The 25,044-nt window shown below is 45.4% G+C and overlaps 1 protein-coding gene across 1 annotated transcript in view; it reads right to left on the reverse strand.

Moving 5' to 3' along the window:
• LOC126195546 (putative transcription factor SOX-15) overlaps positions 1 to 14,589 on the reverse strand; it is a 283,454-nt gene extending 268,865 nt beyond the window's left edge. The window contains exon 1 of the mRNA XM_049934170.1: positions 14,463 to 14,589. Coding sequence (XP_049790127.1) covers positions 14,463 to 14,505 — 43 coding nt within the window. The 5' untranslated portion in view covers positions 14,506 to 14,589. The remainder of the gene's footprint in view (positions 1 to 14,462) is intronic.
• Positions 14,590 to 25,044: the final 10,455 nt, after the last annotated feature.

Raw genomic sequence — 25,044 nt, forward strand, 5'->3', positions numbered from 1 at the left:
AAAAGCAACGGTCCTATGACACTCCCCCGCGGCACACCTGAAATCACTCTTACTTCGGAAGACTTCTCTCCATTGGGAATGACATGCTGCGTTCTGTTATCTAGGAACTCCTCAATCCAATCACATAATTGGTCTGATAGTCCATATGCTCTTACTTTGTTCATTAAACGACTGTGGGGAACTGTATCGAACGCCTTGCGGAAGTCAAGAAACACGGCATCTACCTGTGAACCCGTGTCTATGGCCCTCTGAGTCTCGTGGACGAATAGCGCGAGCTGGGTTTCACACGACCGTCTTTTCCGAAACCCATGCTGATTCGTACAGAGTAGATTTCTAGTCTCCAGAAAAGACATTATACTCGAATATAATACGTGTTCCAAAATTCTACAACTGATCGACGTTAGAGATATAGGCCTATAGTTCTGCACATCTGTTCGACGTCCCTTCTTAAAAACGGGGATGATCTGTGCTCTTTTCCAATCCCTTGGAAGGCTACGCTCTTCTAGAGACCTACGGTACACCGCTGCAAGAAGGGGGGCAAGTTACTTCGCGTACTCTGTGTAAAATCGAACTGGTATCCCATCAGGTCCAGCGGCCTTCCCTCTTTTGAGCGATTTTAATTGTTTCTCTATCCCTCCGTCGTCTATTTCGATATCTACCATTTTGTCATCTGTGCGACAATCTAGAGAAGGAACTACAGTGCAGTCTTCCTCTGTGAAACAGCTTTGGAAAAAGACATTTAGTATTTCGGCCTTTAGTCTGTCATCCTCTGTTTCAGTACCATTTTGGTCACAGAACTATGCCCACTAGCTCCACAGATGACGAAGAGATTGAAGAAATGTATGATGAGATAAACGAGATTATTCAGATAGTGAAGGGAGACGAAAATTTAATAGTCATGGCCGACTGGAATTCGACAGTAGAAAAAGGAAGAGAAGGAAAAGTAGTAGGTGAATATGGAATGGGGGAATGGAATGAAAGAGGAAGCCGCCTGGTACAATTTTGCACAGAGCATAAACGACTTGGTTTAAGAATCATGAAAGAAAGTTGTATACGTGGAAGAGGCCTTGAGACACTGGTAGGTTTCAGATAGATTATATAATGGTAAGACACAGATTTAGGAACCAGGTTTTAAATTGTAAGACTTTTCCATTGGCAGACATGGACTCTGACCACAACCTATTGGTTACGCATTGTCGATTAAAACTGAATAAACTGCAAAAATGTGGGAATTTAAGGAGATGGGACCTGGATAAACTGAAAGAACTACAGGTTGTAGAGAGTTTCAGAGAGAGCATTAGGGAATGATTGACAAGAACGGGAGAAAGAAATACAGTAGAAGAAGAATGGGTGGCTTTGAGAGATGAAATAGTAAAGGCAGCAGAGGATCAAGTAGGTAAAAAGAGGAGGACTAGCAGAAATCCTTCGGTAACAGAAGAGATATTGAATTTAATTGATGAAAGGAGAAAATATACAAAATGCAGTAAATGAAGTAGGCAAAAGGAATACAAATGTTTCAAAAATGAAGTCGATAGGAAGTGCAAAATGTCTAAGCACGGATGGCTAAAGGACAAATGTAAGGATATAGCGGCATATGTCACTAATGGTAAGACAGATACTGCGTACAGCAAAATTAAAGAGACCTTTGGAGAAAAGAGAACTACTTGTATGAATATCAAGAGCTCAGATGGAAAACCAGTTCTAAGCAAAGAAGGGAAAGCAGAAAGGTGGAAGGAGTATATAGAGGGTCTATACAAGGGCAATGTATTTGAGGGCAATATTATGGAAATAGAAGAGAACGTAGATAAAGATGGACTGGGATACATGATACTGCGTGAAGAATTTGACAGAGCACTGAAAGACCGAAGTCGAAACAAGGCCCCATTAGAACTACTGACAGCCTTGGGAGAGCCAGTTCTGACAAAACTCTACTATCTGGTGAGCAAGATGTATGAGACAGGCGAAATACCTTCAGACTTCAAGATGAATATAATAATTCCAATCCCAAAGAAAGCTGGTGTTGACAGGTGTGAAAATTACCGAACTATCAGTTTAATACGTCACGGCTACAAAATAGTAACACGAATTCCTTACAGACGAATGGAAAAACTGGTAGAAGCCGACCTCGGGGAAGATGTTTGGATTCCGTGGGAATATCGGAAAACCTGAGGCAATACTGACCCTACCACTTATCTTAGAAGATAGATTAAGGAAAGGCAAAACTACGTTTCTAGTATTTGTAGACTTAGAGAAAGCTTTTGCGAGGTGCCGGGGCTATCAGTGTATTTATCACTAAATTCTACTAGAATCCACATATGTAAATCATGCTCTAAGCCCCCCCTATTCTAACTCCGACTTTTGCTGTTGCACAAGGATAAAAAAAATACGCGAACTGACTCTAATCAACCCTGCCAGTGGAGTAGAAGAGAGTTTGGCACCTGCAATAATTTAATTTTATAAATAAGTTAAATAAACAAAGGTTTCATTTGCATAGTGAGGAATGATAGGGTTGCTCTATCGATTAACAGAATGAAAGTTCTGTCCAAAATAACAATATGATTTATTAAGACTAAACACTGAATAGTAAAAGAAACACAGGAAATATAATACATCAAATTGGCTCAAATTTGGAGATTCATACAAACACTGTAAAAGTGAAGTTGTCCCTAAACTAGATCGTGAGGTGTAAGACGAGGTGGTATGTGGAGCCAATTCCTTTCCACTCAAATCTCAAGAGAGACACACAGCTAACCCAACAGTAATTGCTGCTACTCGAAACAGAACAAAGTTAGAAAAGGATGAACAGGCGCGCTCTGCTGAGCTCTGATTGTCACCTAGGAAAATCCCTATCTGCCGGTGCTGCGGACGTACATTACCAAACGGTCTTCTTATCTCCCAGAACACGATCTGGCGTACCGCAGGCGAGGGTTGGTTGCTTCGACGTCCTCGACCGAAAGGCGACTGCCGACTCCCACAAGAGCACCCGTACAGGCCGAACACAGAACATTTCCGCCCCCACGACAGTGGCCGAGGTTAAACGTTCCAATCAGCAACTCGAAAACCGGCGGAAATTCCACTCCATTGCCGGAGCACTACCATTCCACCAATGGAGATTCTTGGCGCCAATTTCTGTGCTGATTTTGCTACGTCACGGCGCTATGCCCTGAGCAAACCAATCACCGTTACTATTTTGCAGAAAGTGCGGGAATTTTCCCGCCACAACTGCCAGGGTACACAAGTCATTCCCACGCCTCGCTGGTAGCCCGCCAGAAAGTGTTTTCGCTAAGTTTCTCCGAAGTAACGGAACCTCTAGCCCAGCCGCTACTTCACACCCCAGCGGGCGTGTCTCTTGACAATGTCGGCGTCTGCAAAGCATTCACTCGACTGCCTCACACACGTCGGCTTAACCCGCCTGTCACCGGACCACCCGGGTGACGAGAGACGCTGCGTGGGAAGTCCGTGTGTGAAGGAATAGCAGCCCTCCACCGCATGCAAATAGAGAGGAGAGTCGTAAGATAGAAATATGAGAGGGGGCTCATGCCACCTCTCACTTTTAACAATGTTGACTTGAATACTCTCTTTCAAATTCTGAAGGTGGCAGGGGTAAAAATAAAAAAGGGAGCGAAAGGCTATTTACAGTTCGTACAGAAACCAGAGTCGATGGGTATGCAAGGAAAGCAGTGGTTGTGAAGGGAGTGAGACAGGATTGTAGCCTAACCCCGATGTTATTCAATCTGTATATTGAGCAAGCAGTAAAGAAACAAAAGAAAAAATTTGGAGTAGGTATTAAAATCCATGGAGAAGAAATAAAAACTTTTAGGTTTTCCGATGACACTGTAATTCTGTCAGAGGCAGCAAGTTCCTGGAAGAGCAGTTGAACGGAATGGACAGTGCCTTGAAAGGGGGATATAAGATGAACATCAACCGAAGGAAAACGAGGATAATGGAATGTATTCCAATTGAATCAGGTGATGCTGATGGGATTAGATTAGGAAATGAGACACTTGAAGTAATAGATGAGTTTTGCTATTTGGGGAGCAAAATAACTGATGATGGTAAAAGTAGAGAGGATATAAAATGTAGACTGGCTATAGCAAGGAAAGCGTTTCTGAAGATGAGCAACTTATTAACATCGAGCGTCAGGAAGTCGTTTCTGAAAGTATTTGTATGGAGTGTAGCCATGTATGGAAGTGAAACATGGACGATAAATTGTTTGGACAAGAAGAGAATAGAAGTTTTCGAAATGTGGTGCTACAGAAGAATGTTGAAGATTAGATGGGTAGCTCACGTAACAAATGAAGTAGTAACGAACAGAATTGGGGAGAAGAGGAATTTGTGGCACAACTTGACTAAAAGAAGGGATCGGTTGGCAGGATATGTTCTGAAGCATCAAGTTATCACCAATTTAGTATTGGAGAGCAGCTTGGCGGGTAAAAATCGTAGATGCAGACGAAGAGATGGATATACTTAGCAGATTCAGAAGGATGTAGGTTGCAGTAGTTACTTGGAGATGAAGAAGCTTGTACAGAATAGAGTAGCATGGAGAGCAAGTCCAGTCTCTGGACTGAAGACCACCACCACCACCACCACCACCACAACAACAACAACAATAATAACAACGCCTTGTATTTCAAAAAATATATTAACAAGTAGTATTTATCTTTTCTTTCTTCCAGTATTCGATTACCGTAGTTTCCACATCTGCTAGTGCTGTGCTTATACCACACTTGCCTGTCTTGCTGCAGCCACAACGTGATCCTGATCTAAGGGGAGGAATGCGGTGAGAACTGCCTGTCTGCAGGTCGTCCTAACTTCTATACTGTATTTTCATTTCCCAACCAACTGCGCGTTTTTCTTCTGGGCAGAATGTGGTAATCGAGTCCGGTTAATCACTGTAAAAGCATCCATACTCAGAGGCGTAGAAAACCGACAGTCGTTAAACAGGCGCACGGAATCGATTCAGGAATAATCGCCCCCTTGTCGCGCAAGTTAGCGCTCAGGGCACAATGCTGTACTGAACGAATTCACTAACGCGCAGTAAAATGTTAGGTAGAAAAGAAAATACTATTCATGAAGAAACTAGGTTGACAAATGACTGTTGCGTTTTTCTTAGGCCTATTGTTACTCCCAGTAGCTGGTTTCGCCTCGGAAAAGTTCAACTGGAGTGTTGATGCTTGTATACAAGTACCGACGTATAAGCAACGGGTTATTGTGGCCTTCGAACAGAAACTTCAGATCGCCCTTTATATTTAGACAATATTTCAAGAAATCTGAGTACATTTTCCGTTAAAGGAAGAGAAGCAGTCAGAAGGCACATGTTAAAGCAAACTGGTAACCGTTGTGGCCGAGCGGTTCTAGGCGCTTCAGTCTAGAACCGAACTGCTGCTACGTTTGCAGGTTCGAATCCTGCCTCGGGCATGGATGTGTGTGATGTCCTCAGGTTAGTTAGGTTTATGTAGTTCTAAGTCTAGAGGACTGATGACCTTAGATGTTAAGTCCCACTGTGTTTAGATTCATGTGAACCATTTGAAACTGATAACGGTCATCAAAAATAAACAAATTAAAATGGCTGTTGTTCGTGTAAGGCGACATGCCGAGCTGCGCTGTAACTTTTCCCGTTCAGTAGTTTCGTGGTTTTGTGTAGAGTTTTCGTCTTCATCTTTCTCGTCAGGTATCCTTTACAATCGATGAGGCGCTTACTTGTGCCGTCTCATTTGAAGCTGTCTTGAAATAAATGAACAATACAGACGGTGTGATTTGACTTCTCCTGGAGAACGCCAAACTGAGCGGACTCGGAAAGAGTTGCGCTCACGTTTCTGTAACAGATTTACTAAACAAACGGCGAGTTGTAAAATCCTTCGGTGTGGACTACATTACTGAATAACCTGTTCAGCGATTTAATCTTTATGTTGTTAGGAGGAGGACGCAGAAAGACAGTTACGCTGAGAGTAAGGGAAAGGTATCTTCCGCCAGCCGCTGTTTCTCATATGAGTGCCGCATTGACTGATCCCAGTGCTGTGACTTCAGCTGCGCACACAGAGAAGCGTTGCTTCATCGTTTCGATCGAAATCCTACCTATAGCAGTCCATACTGCGAAGCCGACGTGCGGCGGGATTATCTTGACCTCTCCCCTCTCACAAGGGCGCGACTGGTAGTACGAAACGTGATACACAAAGGTGAAATAAACCAGTTCGAAGACACACACGTATACCATTCTACCTAGCTGTCACAGGCAAGGACTCTGATTTCGCCCGTGCTTTCATTCCATATTATGAGATGCCAGAACATTAGCAGCGACCGCGCGATAATTAATGCTCAGAGGCCAATAAATCTCTCGACGCGTCCCCGTTGGCACCAGCACTCTCCTTGCGAGTGAGGAGTTAGCAGCGTTCCGAGGCTAATGACTATACGTGCAATAAGGCCAGTCCGTCCACATACTGCTATACTTCAAAGAGACTCCGTCTTCAAGTAGTCAAGCCAACTAATCATACTTCATCTGTAAAACACATTAATTTATCCACATTACTCGATGTTGAGTTCCTTGGCTGTGAATTATATTATTTCAAGAAATAGGCTACAAAACCAGCCACTTTTTTATGTATTTTTATTTTAGCCAACATGCGTTTCACGCTTTCACCCATCTCCAGTTAGAGTAATACATATTTCAATCTTCAGTAAGTACATCGTTAAAACATCGACAGCAAATTCGATTATGCAGGTACCCTGTGCAACTTAACAATTTTGTTTAGTTACTATTCTTTACGAGTTCTATATTTACGATGTATTGATGATTAGGTGTACTTACCATCTACGCTTCTTGTCGTTATTCCGATGTATACTGTAAGAAACATTTTTCCTCGTCTGCCTTGCATCTTGCACAGAAACAGCCGACTATCAGCCATATTGCCGACAGACATCTTTGTCTACATTCGACAATTGTATCTATGGTCAAAGTCTATTTTTTACAGGTTCTGAAATTACTACTTTTGGTTTAAGCTTCTGTACGACGAAAAAGAATTGAAATTGTTTAGCATGAAGACGCTGAGTACTCTGTATGGTTAATAAAATAGTGCATTAGTGACTGTTTAATTAGGCTAAATGGTATCTTACAAAAATATACTACATTTTATATGAAAGACTTAATGTTACATATTTTACTCAACAGGAATGATATTTACAAACAATAAAGACTGAACAACAAATGGTTCAAATGGCTCTGAGAACTATGGGACTTAACTTCTGAGGTCATCAGTTCCCTAGAACTTAGAACTACATAAACCTAACTAACATAAGAACATCACACACATCCATGCCCGAGGCAGGATTCGAACCTCCGACCGTAGCGGTCGCGCGGTTCCAGACTGTAGCGCCTAGAACCGCTCGGCCACCGCGGCCGGCACTGAACAACGGATTTACATTTTGCCGACCTATTATTTTCGTTGGATGGGCTCACATTAGATTATGTTTTCTCTTGGACGTTTTTTCTTGGTAAATTTCCATAATGTGCCCATACAATCACACACTAAATTCACCAGGAAAGAAACATGAAATACTGTGAGCCCTTCCAAAGCGTATAGTAATTCTACATAACGTAAATCTATTGTTCTGTCTTTATTGTTAGTAATTGTCATTCCCACTGAGTAAAATATGTAATGCTGGTTCTTTTATATGAAAACATAGTATATTATTTTTAAATTCCATATAGTCTAACTAAACAGTTACTAATACACTTACGTAATAACCATACAGAGTACTCCGCACATTCATCCTAACAATTTCAGTACTTTTTAGTCATACAGAGGCTTAAACTAGAATTAGTACTTTCATAACCGGTAAAAAATTAACTTTGACCATACATATAATTTTCGAATGTAAACAAAGATATCAGTCGAGCAACATGGCCGATACTAGGCTGTTTCTGTGCAAGATAGAAGTACCACATCTACAAACGCGAAAATCAGAACATTAACAAGCAGAGCAGGAACTACACTTTCTGATCAAAAGTATCCGGACACCTGGCTGAAAATTATTTACAAGTTCGTGGCGCCCTCCATCGGTAATGCCCACCCTTAGCCTTGATGACAGCTTGCACTCTCGCAGGCATACGTTCAGTTAGGTGCTGGAAGGTTTTTTGGGGAATGGAAGCGCATTCTTCACAGAGTGCTGCACTGAGGAGAGGTATCGACGTCGGGCGGTAAGGCCTGGCACGAAGACGGCGTTCCAAAACATCCCCCAAAGGTGTTCTGTGGGATTCAGGTCAGGGCTCTGTGCAAGCCAGTTCATTACAGGGATGTTACTGTCGTGCAACCACTCCGCCACAAGCCGTGCATTGTCAACAGGTGTTCGATCGTGTTGGAAGATGCAATCGCCATCCCCGAACTGTTCTTCAACAGGGGAAAGCAAAAAGGTGCTAAAACATCAGTGTAGGCCTGTGCTGTGATAGTGCCACGCAAAACAACAAGGGGTGTAAACCCTCTCCATGAAAAACGCAACCACACCATAACGCCTCGGTCTCCGAATTTTACTGTTGGCACTATGCACGCTGGCAGATGACGTTCACCGGGCTTTCGCCACACCCACACGCAGCCATCGAATCGCCACATTGCGTACCGTGATTCGTCACTTCACACAACGTTTTTCCACTGTTGAATCGTACAATGTTTACGCTCCTTACACCAAGCGATGCGTAGTTTGGCATTTACCGGCGTGATTTGTGGCTTATGAGCAGCCGCTCGACCAAGAAATCCAACTTTTCTCGCCTCCCACCCAATTGGCATCGTGCCTGCAGTGGATCCTGATGCAGTTCGGAATTCCTGTGTGTGATGGTCTGGATAGAAGTCTGCCTGTTACACCCTGTTCAACTGTCGGCGGCCACTGTCAGTCAACAGACGAGGTGCCCCCGGTAGCTGAGTGGTCAGCGCGACAGAATGTCCATTCTAAGGGCCCAGGTTTGATTCCCGGATGGGTCGGAGATTTTCTCCGCTCAGGGACTGGGTGTTATGTTGTCTTCATCATTTTATCCCCATCGACGAGCAAGTCGCCGAAGTGGCGTCAAATCGAAAGACTTGCACCCGGCGAACGGTCTGTCCGACGGGAGGTCCAAGTCACACGACATTTTTTGTTTTTTTTTAACAGACAAGGTCGGCCTCTACTCTTTTGTGCTGTACGCGTCCCTTCACGTTTCCACTTCACTATCACATCAGAAACAGTGGACCTAGGGATGTTTAGCAGTGTGGGCGCGTACAGTCGCATGACACAAGTGACAAACCTGACCACGTTTGAAATCCGTGAGTTCCGTGAAACGCCCCATTCCGCTCTCTGACGATGTCTAATGACTACAGACGTCGCTGATATGGAATACCTGGCAGTAGGTGGCAGCACAATGCACCTAATATGAAAAACGTATGTTTTGGGGGGTGTCCGGATACATTTGATAACATAACGTAAGAACACCTAAACAGCAATACATTGTACATATACAACTCGCGAAGCCCAGTAGCTAAACAAAACTATTACTTTGCACGGGGCACCTGCAGCATCCAGTTTGCTGTCGATCTTTTAACGAAGTACCTACAGAAGATTCAAATATTACACTAACTGAAGGCGGATGAAAACCTGAAACGCGTATCGGTTTAAATGGAAGTACATAAAAGGTGGCTGTTGGCCGTGTTTTTTAAAATAATAAAAGACGTTGCTTGGTTACACGGAAAATGTATTATGCCGTACACAGCGTACGATTAACGAATAGGAACGAGAAATATAAAAAGATGCGTCTATGTTTGTGATTTTCAAATTACTACTTCGATAGTAAATCTACGGAAATAAGGTATTTTCTCACTAATAACGAAGTTAAAGATTAACGAGGTAAAAACGAGACTTCGCCACCAGATGTTACTGAAGCTAAAATTTCATACGGTACAATAATCCGCTGTAGATCGTAAAAGAACTGTAAAATGTGAAGCTTACGGCTGTTACTCGCTCTACAAACATCGCACTTTTAACCTCACAACGCATTGGTGCCAGCCTTCGTAACCTTTGTCACTCTTTGGAGCAGTTAGGTAGTTACTTCATAATCTTTCCTACTGAGGGAAGCCAAACACTTCTTGATGGCGTTTGAAGCCATCTGAAGAAGCTATATGGAGACTGTTGACAGTATGCTGTAGTAGCAACGGGTCCCGGTAGATCTCCTCCCTGACGCTCACGTTATTAGCCCTCTGGTTCGGCATTCACTCCCCAGTTGATTCTAGATTTTTTTCCTCTATCAAGGTAACGTACGTGAATGGGGAAAAACGATTTGAGAACTCCATAGCGTTCAACCACTAGAGCCAATCACAAATATTAAAAATCTAGCGGTATGTACTTGGAGCTATACAAATGGAAGGCAAACGCAAATGAAATTGTGTCGAAGGTGATCCTCACTCAGGCTCATGACAAATGAGTCCTGAGGTAGCGCAGTTCATCCCAAACAGACGTCGCTTGGAAAGTAAATGTACCGCACAGCTTTATCCCACAGGTTCTGATCTATGACCATAAGCAAATTAGTATGAAACAAGGAATACATAAATTTCACAGAACGCAGAATTTGGAACAAGTTCGTAGAATGAGGGTGCCCATGACAGCAACGCAAGCTTTTAACATTCCACAAGCGTACCTTATAAAACGTCTCAGGTAATGTATTACTTCTTCCACACGCTTTTGAAATAGCGACCACTTCGACGTACATGGAGGCGCTCCAGCTGCAGTTCTTCCAGAGCTACATCCGCCTAAGGAACAGCAAGAGCTATTCCCGCAATATCATTTCTATGCCACGTCCTCGAGCTTTGTCTCAGTGCCAGACCCGAAGGTAGCATACTGACATAATCGAGATAATGGCGATCTGTCTTCAGTGGCCAAACGTGTGAAAAACCTGGTACTTAAATTTCCAAGTAATTTTTGTGTACTATCGAAAATTAATTAGTCCTGATTTTGGAGAATAATTGCCTACTATTCCATTCGATGGTATTCCAATGCCGTATGAGAAAACGGTAAAGAACCTTGGGTGTAACTTTGGATGAGCACCGTGCAGTTAAAATGCTATTGCCACAAGCAGGAAAACTTCCATTTACCACTACGCCCTCCGTAAATTCCGTACGTATTTCCAAAGAATGTACAATGTAAACTTGTACAGATACTCGTTCGGGCGATATGCGGTGTAGTCTAGCAAGGCATGAATAACGAATAATGAAAACAGTCGGCGTTTAGAATTAACCACGAATGCCTGTGGTGCGTTATACTTGCAACATCCGTCTACCTGAGCATGTCAGTGGTTCATACTGCCAGTTAGGGCGATTGCGGCCAGACAAGATACGTGACTACCATACACTGTGTCTGCTTCATCGGCTCCTCACTGCGCAAGCACCCCAGAACTCGCAGCAGATTTGTCGTTTGACATAACAGGAACACACAATGTCTCATTTACGTAGCACCGTAGCTGTGCTCACTCATAAAACAAAAACATTCGTAAACTACTTCTCTGTTGCTTCCGCCCGCCTCTGGAATAAGCCACACAATAAAACGGCCTGCTGCAGTAAAGAAAAGGTGAAGCGCTCCCGTCTGTCAACGTCATAATCCCCCCAGCGCCCAAAAGAAATAACGTACGTGGCCAGTTTGCCTGTGTCATACGGCAAGACAAACGCTTCCATCTTCTCCCAGTCTTCTCATATCACAATCAATCACGCCTCTTTCTTGTCCCCAGTCTTTATTTCTATCACGTTCCTCTTTCTTTCCGTCCCTCATCCTTTCCCTTATGCCCAGTACGGCCACCCCTTATAGTTTGAATCTACCTGCCTGTAATTTGTTTTGGTTGTCCTACTTTTAATCCTAGAGTTTTTTTTCTGATGTTTCCACTCTTTATAAGGTAGTTGTTTCTAAACGTTGGATTGTATATTATATGCAAGACCTCTTATAACATCTTGTCATAATAAATGTAATGGAAATTACGTGGGATGCCCGGTCGCAAGAGAGGGTCTGATGGTCTTAGTCTTGCTAGGGTAAATAAAGAAATATACTATGCCCTCGTATACACACTATTGCGATTTTCTGAGTTTAGATGTAGACAGTAGTACTCAAGAAGAACTGTACGTGCAACAGCTATCACCATACGGGTAGCAATGTTTGACGGATAAGTGAAAAGCGCGTGTATGACTGGAGGAACGTGTATTCGTTGAGGACACGCGCCGGATGCGAGCGACTGCTGTTGCGTCGAGCGATGAACACAAAGGCGTGCGGCTCGCTCGCAGCCATCATCTCACCAGACTGACCATGACGGGCGTTGCACAACAGGGCTGCCACGCGCAGCGCTGTAGCTTTTAGTCCAGAACGAGCAAGCGGGAGCACCACGTGGGCAACACATCGTGCGTTTATTAAAGTTCCACACGTGGTAGGACAGGCCACTGTCTGGAGGCTAGAGCAGTGTCCGAAGATACTCGGAGGCCGAAATTTGCCGGCGTGTGCGCTGCTATGAAACTTCCTGGCAGAAGTGAAGCTGTGAAGAGATCATGAGTTGCGTTCCGATGCTCTGTTGGCAAAATCATTGGCGACGAAATAAAAAGTCTGGCGTTCGAATCCCGCATCAGTCACTTTAATCTGCCAGGAAGTTTCATATTGAGAGGCAAATGTACTATGCACGATCCATTTTAAGCTGATGCTGTCACCTGTTAGTCCTTGTCTCACAGGTAAAATATGAAAAGTCGACATAAAAATACGTCAAGGAGGCATTTGTTGCTAAACCCATTGTAAATAAAGGGTCTTTAGACAAGATGGAGTTCCATATTCGACACGTAAAAAACTATAAATTTTAAATTCGTTTGGCAACACTGATTAGGTGGTACTCAACACGTTGAGCTTGAATAGCAAGGTTCACGCTAGTGGAACCCACACTTTGCCTGTCCTAAGGAAGTGTACTCAATCTTCTGAGGAACTGTTTACGCGGAAGAATATGATGAGTGGGTGAAGAATACCAGGTTTTGCTCATATTACTGAAAACAAACTGTTGTGGCGTAACAAGACAGCCACGCCACCCTGAAGTAGCCGAAAGGCACGCGTTAACTCACGCAGGCTAGTAGATAGGTCTGAAACAGGATACGTAATGAATGCTATAAAGAAAAGTACGTAGCTCCTGGAATACTTAACTTTAATCCATCCTTGTGGTACATCGCTTTTGACGATACAAGTGAGACTCTTTAGATACAAGCTATGTAATGCTAATGGCGCCTTGCTAGGTCGTAGCCATTGACTTAGCTGAAGGCTATTCTAACTATCTGCTCTGCAAATGAGCGAGGCTTCGTCAGTGTGCATCGCTAGCTACGTCGTCCGTACAACTGGGGCGAGTGCTAGTAAGTCTCTCGAGACCTGCCGTGTGGTGGCGCTCGGTCTGCGATCACTGTCAGTGGCGACACGCGGGTCCGACATGTACTAATGGACCGCGGCCGATTTAAAGCTACCACCTATCAAGTGTGGTGTCTGGCGGTGACACCACACAAACTGGTAGCAAAACTGACACTCGGTTTCAGCACTTAGCCTACTTAGGTGAATGGTGCCACGAGCGCCGCACAAGTCCCTATCCAACGGACATTCTGCGTCAGTAACATCACTTGCCCTCAGTCTTGGAAACGCGGTCATAGTAGTTGCAATTTGGCTCTGAATACTGGCACAGCCTCTGGTGATCAGGAACTGTATGACACCATCTGTTACTCTATAACTGACTAAATACTGGCGTACACAGTGCACTTGCAGGCCTCTAGTCCTGTTTTCGTACATTTAATTCCGAGTATGTAGTACGAGAGGACTAACTGCACTTCCCTTGTTTCGGCTCCAAAATGATGAGACGGAACATAGACTTTACGTGAAAATACTTTATTCCGTATTATCTTACAAGCGCACAAAGTGATTTTTAGCAATACATTGCAAGCTGCCCGCGAGCTGTGGCCCTTGGCTCGTCGAGACATACGTCAGCTCGCTGCAGCGTCTCCAGGCCACCTGCGGCATAAGCTCTCAACGGATGCTCGGCAGTACACGTGAGAAAAAAGACCTGGAAAGTCCAGTTTCGCAAGCACGAAGTTACAATATTTCACGACAGGAAACGGATTATTGTGGATAGACCGAACTGTCCAGTTTGCAAAATGGTGCTAGATGGCACGTGGGGTGTCAAGTGAGACAAAATTCGTCAGTTGGCCATAGAACTGTGATCCTCCACCTACATAAAACTACTCTAGGATTAGTGATGTATAGTGATTTCGGCTACGAAGAGAGGTTGGACAACTCTGTTACACATACACTGCTGTATTTGCCTCTCTGTTGGGAGCCAAGGTTGAGTGCAATGTTTTGAGTATTCTGCAGATGTGCGTTGACAAAACAGTAGGACAGCAGCGTTTAGCACCGACTGCGGCAGCAGAGCTGTTGCAGCAGCCGATATTGCCACTTACCTATGTCATCCAAGTCACTATCCAGACAGTGTGGTGGCTCCATTCCGAGCGCGAAGTTCCCTAAGTTCTAAACGGTAACTCTCGGCACTGGCAGTGGTCCAGTCCAGAGGACAGGCGTCGGGCGGCGAACGCGCTGGCAGGGAAGGCTTTGAGCTGGTGGCCGGTCACACCGGCCCCTCCGCCGGCCGGCTGGTCAGCGCAGGTTGGCGACTGTTGGTGACTGTCGACGCGAGCGTCTGGGAGCACAGGCGGTGCGGCTGCAGAGCGCGGCAGGAGCTGGCGGACTGCGCGCCCGCCGACTTCCGCTCGACCCTCCCCCCGCCACCCCACAATGGGCCGCCGCCTTGGGAATTCGCGCACCCGCTCTCACGGAAATGCTCATACCGTCCGCCATTGTCGGCGCTGCGTAATTACCGCCATTAACGTGCCGTCTTATCTCGTTCGCGTGCTCGCGGCCCAGCCGGCCGCCGACGGCAAACATCATTAGACCGCCTACCGACAGGGACCACCTGTAGCAGCATCAGATGAAAGCTGAGAAAAGTTAAGCAAGTTTGAGCGCTGGTGGGCCTCCTCTATTCGGACGGGCGAGGTGCTCAGCTATACGAGTGGGGATCCAAAAATAATCGGAATCCAACTGTGTAGTTACGCGTCCTGCCGCTAAGCGGCGTTAGTTTAGCTTTAGGATCTCCCAAGTCACTCAATAAGCTGGCATCAGTCGGAGTTAAGCGGTTTGTTTGGGGTGCTCTGTTGTTTGCATTCCTTTTTCAACCCTCCGGTGATTAATCACATAGGCGACAAGAAGGAGCAAACAGTCTGTGTGAAATTTGGTGCCGCGCAGGATTAGCCGAGCAGTCTGAGGCGCTGCAGTCAAGGACTGTGCGGCTGGTCCCAGCGGAGGTTCGAGTCCTCCCTCGGGCATGGGTGTGTGTGTTTGTCCTTAGAATAATTTAGGTTACGTAGTGTGTAAGCTTAGGGACTGATGACCTTAGCAGTTAAGTCCCATAAGATTTCACACACATTTGAACATTTTTGAAATTTGGTTTTCTTTAGAGAAAACTGCAAGCGAGACTGTTGGGATACTTCGGGAAGCCTAACATGAGGTTTTGGGGAAATCACAGGTCTACGAGTGGTTTTCTCGATTCAACTGAAGACATGTCACGACCCAGTCTTCCCTCGACAGGAAGAAATGACGAAAACAATGCCAGAATCAAATGCGCAACTGATGAAGATCCTCAAAAAGGACCACTGCCCAAATTTCTGGGAGGAGGAAAGTGTCAAGGAACACAGTCCAGTGAATTTTATCTGAAGATCTGCGCATGAAATAGGTGTCTACTGAGAGATGGCCAAAGTGAAAACCGCTTGAATGTTTGCCACGACTTGAAGAGTAAGTGCAAAACAATTCAAATTTTCTTAAAAGAATTATGGTTGGGAATGAGAGTTGGCGTTATGGGCGCGATTCAGAGTCAAATCCAGGACAAACAGTGAACCAAATTTTTATCTGGATGTGTTACGAAGATTACGAGAGCGAGTGCGACGAAAACGGACAGAAGATTGAAGAAATGGGAACCGGTTGCTTCATCATGACAATGCTCCAGCCCAAACAACTCTCACGGTCCGGAAGTTCATGGCAAAAAACTACATGGTGCTTGTAACTCGTCCACCCTACTTTTTTATGTTCCTACAGATGAAGCAAACTATGAAAGGAAACATGCTAACGGCTTTGCACAGTATACTGCGTCGAGAATTCCAGAACTTTTTCCAACAGTGACAAAATTGTTGGTACAAGTGCATTAATGCACGTGTACAATATTTGAAAGGAACTAAAGTACTGCGAATGTAGAGTTCAATAAATATGCGAAATAACGAAAATTCCGGTTTTTTGGGGTCCCCCTCGTATTATACAATTTGGAATTTTTGATACGCTCAACTGTATTTCCGTTCTAATGGGTTCCTAGTGGAACTTCTATAAGACGGTCACACTTCGAGAGTGTTGCTCCCAACGGCGAATCTGTCAAAAAGTGGGACCTAGCGACAAGTTTAAAAGCCAAGTACATCATACAGTCTGTATCGCTGTTCGTGTCAATATGTCTGATTTCTACGCGGAATATCAGGATTCGAGCAGGCTTCAGCCAAGGCGGAAGAACCAGACTGAGTTGCATGTAGCTGCCAAGACGACAGCTGAAGAGCTCCTTGAAGCGCTGCGGATCCGGGTAGGAAAAGCCGACATTAATGGCCGGAAAAGCAGTGTGTCAACAACACGCCTCTTGATCCTGATGTCAGATGACGCCATTGGCAGAGGATGACGCTCGACTTTCCACCATCCCCGTGCGGCCTTTCTGGCCGGAATTTTTTGCAAATGTCATCCACTGGTTCTCTTAATGTTCAACACATGGTTTATTCCTGTCACAGTGAATAATGAGCTTCTTTGCAGCCGTATCTTACCCTGCTAAGGTCATAACATGATGCTGAATAGTTAAATGAAAGAAACATATGTTAGTCAATGGGGGGGGGGGGCGGGGGGAGGGTAATCATCAACTTGCTTGACAAATCTTCTTTCTTCTCTATAGCAGTACATATCCATACCTAAGTTCGCTGACGAATCGTATGGCGTTAATCGTCTACTCTGAGGGAGCCAGTTCGGAGCGTCTGAAAGAGACGTCTAAAGAAGGGTGTAATGTCTGGGTGACGTCGGAAGAATTTAGTGCCCCCGTGACATTAGAAACCAAGATGTAGCTCAGAATGGCCTAAGATGAGGCAAGAAAATGGCCGCGGCCACCATTCGCATGGAAACAACGGCCAAAAATGTAAGTCAGGTTCTCCACCAAGGAGTAAACCAAGCGCGTTTAGTCTTGTAACGTAGCAGCTATCAAATGTCACTATAACTTAGAAAAAAGACTGAGAAGAATGCAACTTACAGAAGTTCCATGTTGAAACACGTTTGTCTCACATATGACTCAAGATGCGTTATTGATTACGTCATTGACGATCAACCAGTAATAAACGCAAAATATATATACATAGGCACCTGGAATGATTCAAGTGGAAAATTACCACATGAAAGTAGTTGAGAAAAAGAAGATGTCAGACTGAGAGCCATTAGAAGAACCACAAACAGAATTTACGTACCCACGGTAACAGAGAGAGATTTATTTGGAAACGTGGAATAAGGGGAGGGGTGATAATAGAATAGTTGTGGTGTCGTCTGAAGAGCGAGGAGCCAAAGCAAGGTTGATACCTTGCTTACGGCAGAGCACAGAACATCTCAGCAAATTCCACGATCATCGACTAAGACGAGAGCAGCGTCTGCGAGTAGCCTAGCCGTGTGATCGATGTATTAGGCTGAACACTAAGTGAAAGTTATTGTTACATATACTCTAAGTATATTACCTGTACCAAGTCATATGTTAATGTCCAGAAACAGTTGTAAATATTTATGACATTCCTGTGGAAATCGACTGTACAAAGTTAAATAATTCTTCTTATCTTTTATAATAAAATGTATTATATTTTATGCGTTATAATATCCATTCGATCTACTCATGAAGAAAAGTGAAAAACTCACCATCGTAGTGAGGAGTGTATTTTCGTCCGATAACGACAACAGTGGTACACAATGTGACCTCCATCACGCATCTTAATGGTGGGTGCGGAAAAACAATACGAGTCTACGCTGAAATGACAAAGAAACTTGTATAGGCATGCGTATTCAAATACAGAGATGTGGTGTCACCGCTAGACACCACACTTGCTAGGTGGTAACTTAAATCGGCCGCGGTCCTGTAGTACATGTCGGACCCGCGTGTCGCCACTGTGTAATCGCAAACGTAGCGCCACCACATGGCAGGTCACAAGACACGGACATGACCTCGCCCCAGTTGTACGGACGACATAGCTTGCGACTAGACCTACCAAGTATTCCTCTCATTTGCCGAGAGACAGATTAAATAGCCTTCAGCTAGTCCATCGCTACTACCTAGCAAGGCGCCATGTGTATCATTGCTAATTGCTTACTACTATGCAAGAGATGTATTTCAACAAGAACAAGACTACATTAAAGTTAAGTATATTAAAATCTCTCTTCTTTTCTTTATAGTTTTCATCCAGTCTCCTGTTTCAGAATTTACGCCCGTCTGCGTTAGTTTCGCGTGCACCTAGCCACTCATTGTGTCGAGACCTTAGGGAATCGACACAACAAGAGATATGCAAACAGCGAGAATACGGCGCTGCGGTAGGAAACGCCTATATAATACACCCCAGTTGCTAGATCGGTTACTGTTGCTGATTTTCCCGTACGATCACTTCACGAGTGTACCGCGAATATCAGATCTACGACGTCGCTGCGGCTGAAAAAATATCCTGCAAGAACGGGACCAACGACGACTGAAGAGAATCGTTCAGTGTGACAGAAGTGCAACCCTTTCGCAAATTGCTGCAGATTTCAATGCTGGGCCACCAACAAGTGTCAGCGTGTGAACCATTCAACGAAACATAATCGATATGGGCTTTCGGAGCCGAAGGCCCACTCGTGTACCCTTGTCACACGCCACAAAGCTTTACGCCTCGCCTGGGCACCACCGACATTGCACTGTTGATGACTGGAAACATGTTGCCTGGTCGGACGACTCGTTTCAGATTGTATAGATGGATGTGTACGGGTATGGAGACAATCTCATGAATCCGTGAACCCTGCATGTTAGCAGTGAACTGTTGAAACTGGTGAAGGCTCTGTAATGGAGTGGGGCGTGTATAGCTGGAGTGATATGGGACCCCTGAAACGTCCAGATACGACTCTGACAGGTACACGTATATAAGCGTCCTCTCTTATCACCTGCATCCATTCACGTCCACTGTGCATTCAGGCAGACTTGGGCAATTCCTGCAGGACAATGCGACACCCCACGTGTCCAGAATTGTTATAGAGTGGCTCGACGAACACTCTCCTGAGTTTAAACACTTCCGCTGACCATCAGACACTCCAGATATGAACATCATTGAGCAAATCTGGGATGCCTTGCAACATGCTGTCCACGCCCTCGTACTCTTACGGATTTATGGACAGCCCTGCAGGATTCAAGGCGTCAGTTCCCTACTTCAGACATTAGTCGAGTCCGTGCCACGTCGTGTTGCGGCACTTGTGCGTGCTCGCGGTGGCCCTAGGCAGGTGTACCAGTTTCTTTGGCTGTTCAGTGTAGATGTAACTGTGAGGTAATAATTTTCATTCGAAATTCTTAATAAAATTCGCCAGAATCTATTAGGGAACATTCATCTCATCTCAAAAATTGATTTTTGTATCCACAGGCTGTCTGTTGCCTACCAAGCGGAGGACCCGATTTCGATTCCTGGCACTGCCAGAAATTTTTCTTTTGTGCGAGGACTGCTAAGCAGTGGAGTCAGTCTCGTGATGCCAACTGAGGAGCCACTTGACCTAGTAGTAGCGGCTCCAGGTTACGAAAGTTGACAACGGTCGGGTCGCGGTGTGCTGGTCTCACCACCCTCCATATCACATCCACTAACGCCATTGGCGGAGGAAGACACGGCGGTCGATCGATACCGAGGGTCCCTCCAGGGCCTGTGGACGGAGTTTGAGTTCACGAGTTGTCTAGCAAGTGTCAGTAGAATTGTTAATGCTGCAGCACATCGTCGAAAACCTACTGTTTTTCTTTCGTGACGCGAGTCGCGGCGTTGCTGGACACACGGTGGTTAGAGATGTGGAATGCCGGTGCAATTAGAGTGCCGCGACTGAGTCAGCTCCGTCACAGGCGACGCCAGTAGCCCAGCTGTGTGGCGAGCGAAGTGGCAGAGCGCGGAATGTGTGAATGGGACGGGAGGGTAGCGGAAAAGCGGACGCGCTCGCTCCGCTGGGCAGCTGGCGCTGGCGCTGCATTGAGTCACAGGGCGCTTCCGCCGGGCGCTGAGAACGAGCCTCAAGGTGTCCGGCCATGAGAACGCGCCGGCTTGCGTCACGGGCCGGGTCGTCTTCGGGCTGCGGGCTATCCTTGCTGCAAGGCGAACCGTGACTGGTAATGAGCGACTGCCGCCGCCGCTTCCTGCGCTCTCCTACTGAGCTGTACGGGTCGCCGACGGGATGGATTAGGCGACCAAGAGCCGATCGTGGTGTGTCCGTACTCGTGACATACAAGTGGCAGGTTTTCAGCGTCCTTTTTTGCCATCGCAAAGTGGCAGGTACAGCCGAGACATCCTAGAACGGCAAGATGTGGTCTGACTACACGAGTCAGGCCTGAAAGACAGGCAATAGCGATTCCGGTGGCTTGCGCAGAAGCCATTGTAGGTGCAGGTCTGAGGAAACCGACCCAAGGTTTGTCGTTGGACTGTACGTCAACGTCAAATTCAAGACACAGCAGAGGAGCCTTCAAAACATTTACGGGTATAGGGGACATGGGTGTTAAGGATTCTGAGAGGAATCGTCTAAACTAAAGTATTCCTTTCAGTGCGGGGTAAAAGGACAGTATGCAAATAATTGCCGGCCGGTGTAGCCGTGCGGTTCTAGGCTCTTCAGTCTGGAACCGCGAGACCGCTACGGTCGCAGGTTCGAATCCTGCCTCGGGCATGGATGTTTGTGATGTCCTTAGGTTAGTTAGGTTTAACTAGTTCTAAGTTCTAGGGGACTAATGACCTCAGCAGTTGAGTCCCATAGTGCTCAGAGCCATTTGAACCATTTTGAACCTCGCAACGCAATATGACAATAGAACAGTGACTGCTCAGATCACATGTATTATAGCGCTTAGAGACACACAGTCTCATCATTTTGATACTGCAATCTACATCTACATCTACGTGATTACTCTGCTATTCACAATAAAGCGCCTGGCCGAGGGTTCGATGAGCCACCTTCAAGCTGTCTCTCTACCGTTCCACTCTAGAACGGCACGCAGGAGAAACGAGCACTTAAATTTTTCTGTGCGCGTCCTGATTCTCTTATTTTATCGTGCTGATCATTTCTCCCTATGTAGGTGGGAAACCAACAAACGTTTTCGCAATCGGAGGAGAAAACTGGTGATTGAAATTTCATGAGAAGATCCCGTCGCAACGAAAAACGCCTCTGTTTTAATGATTGGCACTCCACTTCACGTATCTCCCCTATTTCGCGACAATACAAAACGAGCTGCCTTCTTTGTATTTTTCGATGTCATCCGTCAGTCCCACCTGATGCGGATTCCACACCGCACAGCAATGCTCCAGAATAGGGCGGACAAGCGTGGTGTAAAGCAGTCTCTTTAGTAGGCCTGTTGCACCTTCTAAGTGTTCTGCCAATGAATCGCAATACGGTATAGATGATGTCTGTGCTTAGTAGGATTAGAAGCGACAGTGACATTTGCTGCTGGTATCCCAACAAGTACCAATAAGTGTTCTGGGTATATCCTTATGCCGCCGGATCGGGATTCTGTGTGCATCATTCTAGTCAGCGAGAAATTCAATATGTCCAATTCTTACTTGCGTATTTAATTTGCCCTCGGAAGGTTAATCTGTGAAGTAGTTTGGAGGAAATACAGGATTGCAGCATTTTGTTCTGTTCAAATATTACCTTACAAATCCTCTTAACACAAATATCAAAACAAATACTTAAAAAATATTGTATAAGGTAAATAAATTTTGTATAGTGGTAATCTCTTCGCATTCTCAAGTAAACTTTCTTAGAACGAATCGCTGAAAACACCAGGTCTATTAGTAGTCGGTAAATCTAAAATGCTAGTACCAGTCGACTAATTAGAAACAGTACATTGTGCCATTTCGTTTGTGTGGTACCCCTTTTAAGAAAGATTCGTCGGAAAAATATGGGAGCCAAGATATAAAGATAGCAATGGCTGGCCGAGGCCAGCTGAACTCTTAATTGGCACTGCACGTCCAGCTAATAAACTGCGGACATCGTGAGTGATACGAGAAAGCCCAGATCGCGAGATAATACAGCGATCCAGACATACGTGAGAAATTCTCACAAATTATAGCTCTTTTCTGCTTGGTGAAATCCGTTGCGCCGTTTACAGCCAAGCTGATAAGAAACTCTCAAAATGGCAAAGGAAAATATGTGGATAATGTTAAGATCATTCCCATATAACCTCTAGGTGCTATGTTAGTTACTGGCAACTGATGGACGAAACACACACACACACACACACACACACACACACACACACACACACACACACACACACACACACACAATTTGATATAAGACACCTGTGGTCTATCAAACCGAAAAACAACCTCAAAATGGCCCTCAAAAGTCACCTAAGCTACAGAGTTTTAATATCCTCTCGCCCTCTTATACTACTGGCTTTCGCAGACAGGCTTTTGTTAAATTTTCGAGTACATACCTCCTCCGAAGAGTCAAGCAGTATATTGCTCCCTCCTATGTATATCTCACGAAGAGACCATGAGGATAAAATCAGAGAGATTAGAGCCCACACAGAGGCATACCGACAATCCGTCTTTCCACGAACAATACGAGACTGGAATAGAAGGGATAACTGATAGAGGTACTCATGGTACCCTCCGCCACACACCATCAGGTGGCTTGCGGAGTATGGATGTAGATAGAATAAATTAACCTTACCTGTGCGGATAATGAAAGGAAAAAACTTTATGAGACGTTATGCAGAAACTATTTACGTTTCGAATTCGATCCAAACTTTTCCAAAATGTTCAAATGTGTGTGAATTCCTAAGGGATCAAACTGCTGAGGTCATCGGTCCCTAGACTGTACACACTACTTAAGCTAACTAATACTAAGAACGATACACATATCCATGCGCGAAGGAGGACTCCAACCTCCGGCGGGAGGGGCCGCGCAATCAGTGACATGGAGCTTCTAACCGCTCGGCCACTCCGCGCGGCTAAACTTTTCCCTCACAAACACAGTGGTATGAAGGCCAGAGAAGCTATTTAAGTGTTGATTTTATGCTGTAATATTTTTAAAAAAGCGAGGTAAACATTGCACGAAGGTCAGTTTTACAATTTGTAAATACGTGAGTAAGCTAGTGACGTAAGAGAGCAAGATGATATTAAAAAAATTTCGCAACGCGCATGCGTTCCAGCTTAGGTGCCTTTTGTAGGCCAATTTGAGGTTGTTTCCCTGCTTGATAGAACACAAGTGTCTTAACTAAAATGGTTCGCCTCGACATTCCCTACACCACTGTGGTACGTTATAAACAGTTACAGTGTACACCCTGTAAACACACTGCCTGAAATGAGATGACGCACCCCAGAGACGCGGTCAGGTGTCAATGTCACTTAGTACATGAGCAATACACTGACGGATATGTAAACGATTAGAGTGACAATCCTCTGTGACAGGTAGAACACCGACTGAGGTGGCGCAATGGTTATAGCACATTGGACTCGTATTGGGGAGGACCACGGTTCAAACCCGCGTCCAGCCATCCTGATTTAGGTTTTTAGTCATTTCCATAAATCACTTCACGCAAATGCCGGGATGGTCCCTTCAAAAGCCACGGTGACTTCCTTTCTCATCCTTCCCTAATCCGATGGGACCGATGCTCTCGCAGTTTGGTCCCTTTCCCCAAATCAACTAACCAACAGGTGCGTTATTGTTCGCCTTTTTTTATGTTACCAGGCCTGAGGGATGGAAACAGCGACAGATGTTGAGTGATCACTGCGAAAGAAACAGAGGTGTCGTGTAGTCGTCTGAAATAGCGTTGTTAGCATCTGACAGAGTTGTGGGTCTCTACTTTGTAGGTTGGACGTCATCTCCGTCCCAGTGCAGTTATCCAGGATATCAAGGTCCAGTTGCAACAGCTGTCGGCCAGTTTGCTGGAGGAGAGAGTACAACTGTTTTATGACACCCTTCCCAACCGAATCCGCGCATGCATCTACGCCAGATGCGGTGCAACGTCATAATAAGCTGGCTCATACTGCCAAATTACACTCCTGGAAATTGAAATAAGAACACCGTGAATTCATTGTCCCAGGAAGGAGAAACTTTATTGACACATTCCTGGGGTCAGATACATCACATGATCACACTGACAGAACCACAGGCACATAGACACAGGCAACAGAGCATGCACAATGTCGGCACTAGTACAGTGTATATCCACCTATTCTCCCATGGAGACGATCGTAGAGATGCTGGATGTAGTCCTGTGGAACGGCTTGCCATGCCATTTCCACCTGGCGCCTCAGTTGGACCAGCGTTCGTGCTGGACGTGCAGACCGCGTGAGACGACGCTTCATCCAGTCCCAAACATGCTCAATGGGGGACAGATCCGGAGATCTTGCTGGCCAGGGTAGTTGACTTACACCTTCTAGAGCACGTTGGGTGGCACGGGATACATGCGGACGTGCATTGTCCTGTTGGAACAGCAAGTTCCCTTGCCGGTCTAGGAATGGTAGAACGATGGGTTCGATGACGGTTTGGATGTACCGTGCACTATTCAGTGTCCCCTCGACGATCACCAGTGGTGTACGGCCAGTGTAGGAGGTCGCTCCCCACACCATGTTGGCCTTGTGTGCCTCGGTCGTATGCAGTCCTGATTGTGGCGCTCACCTGCACGGCGCCAAACACGCATACGACCATCATTGGCACCAAGGCAGAAGCGACTCT

Source organism: Schistocerca nitens, chromosome 7 (assembly GCF_023898315.1).
Source record: "Schistocerca nitens isolate TAMUIC-IGC-003100 chromosome 7, iqSchNite1.1, whole genome shotgun sequence".
Lineage (NCBI taxonomy): Eukaryota > Metazoa > Arthropoda > Insecta > Orthoptera > Acrididae > Schistocerca > Schistocerca nitens.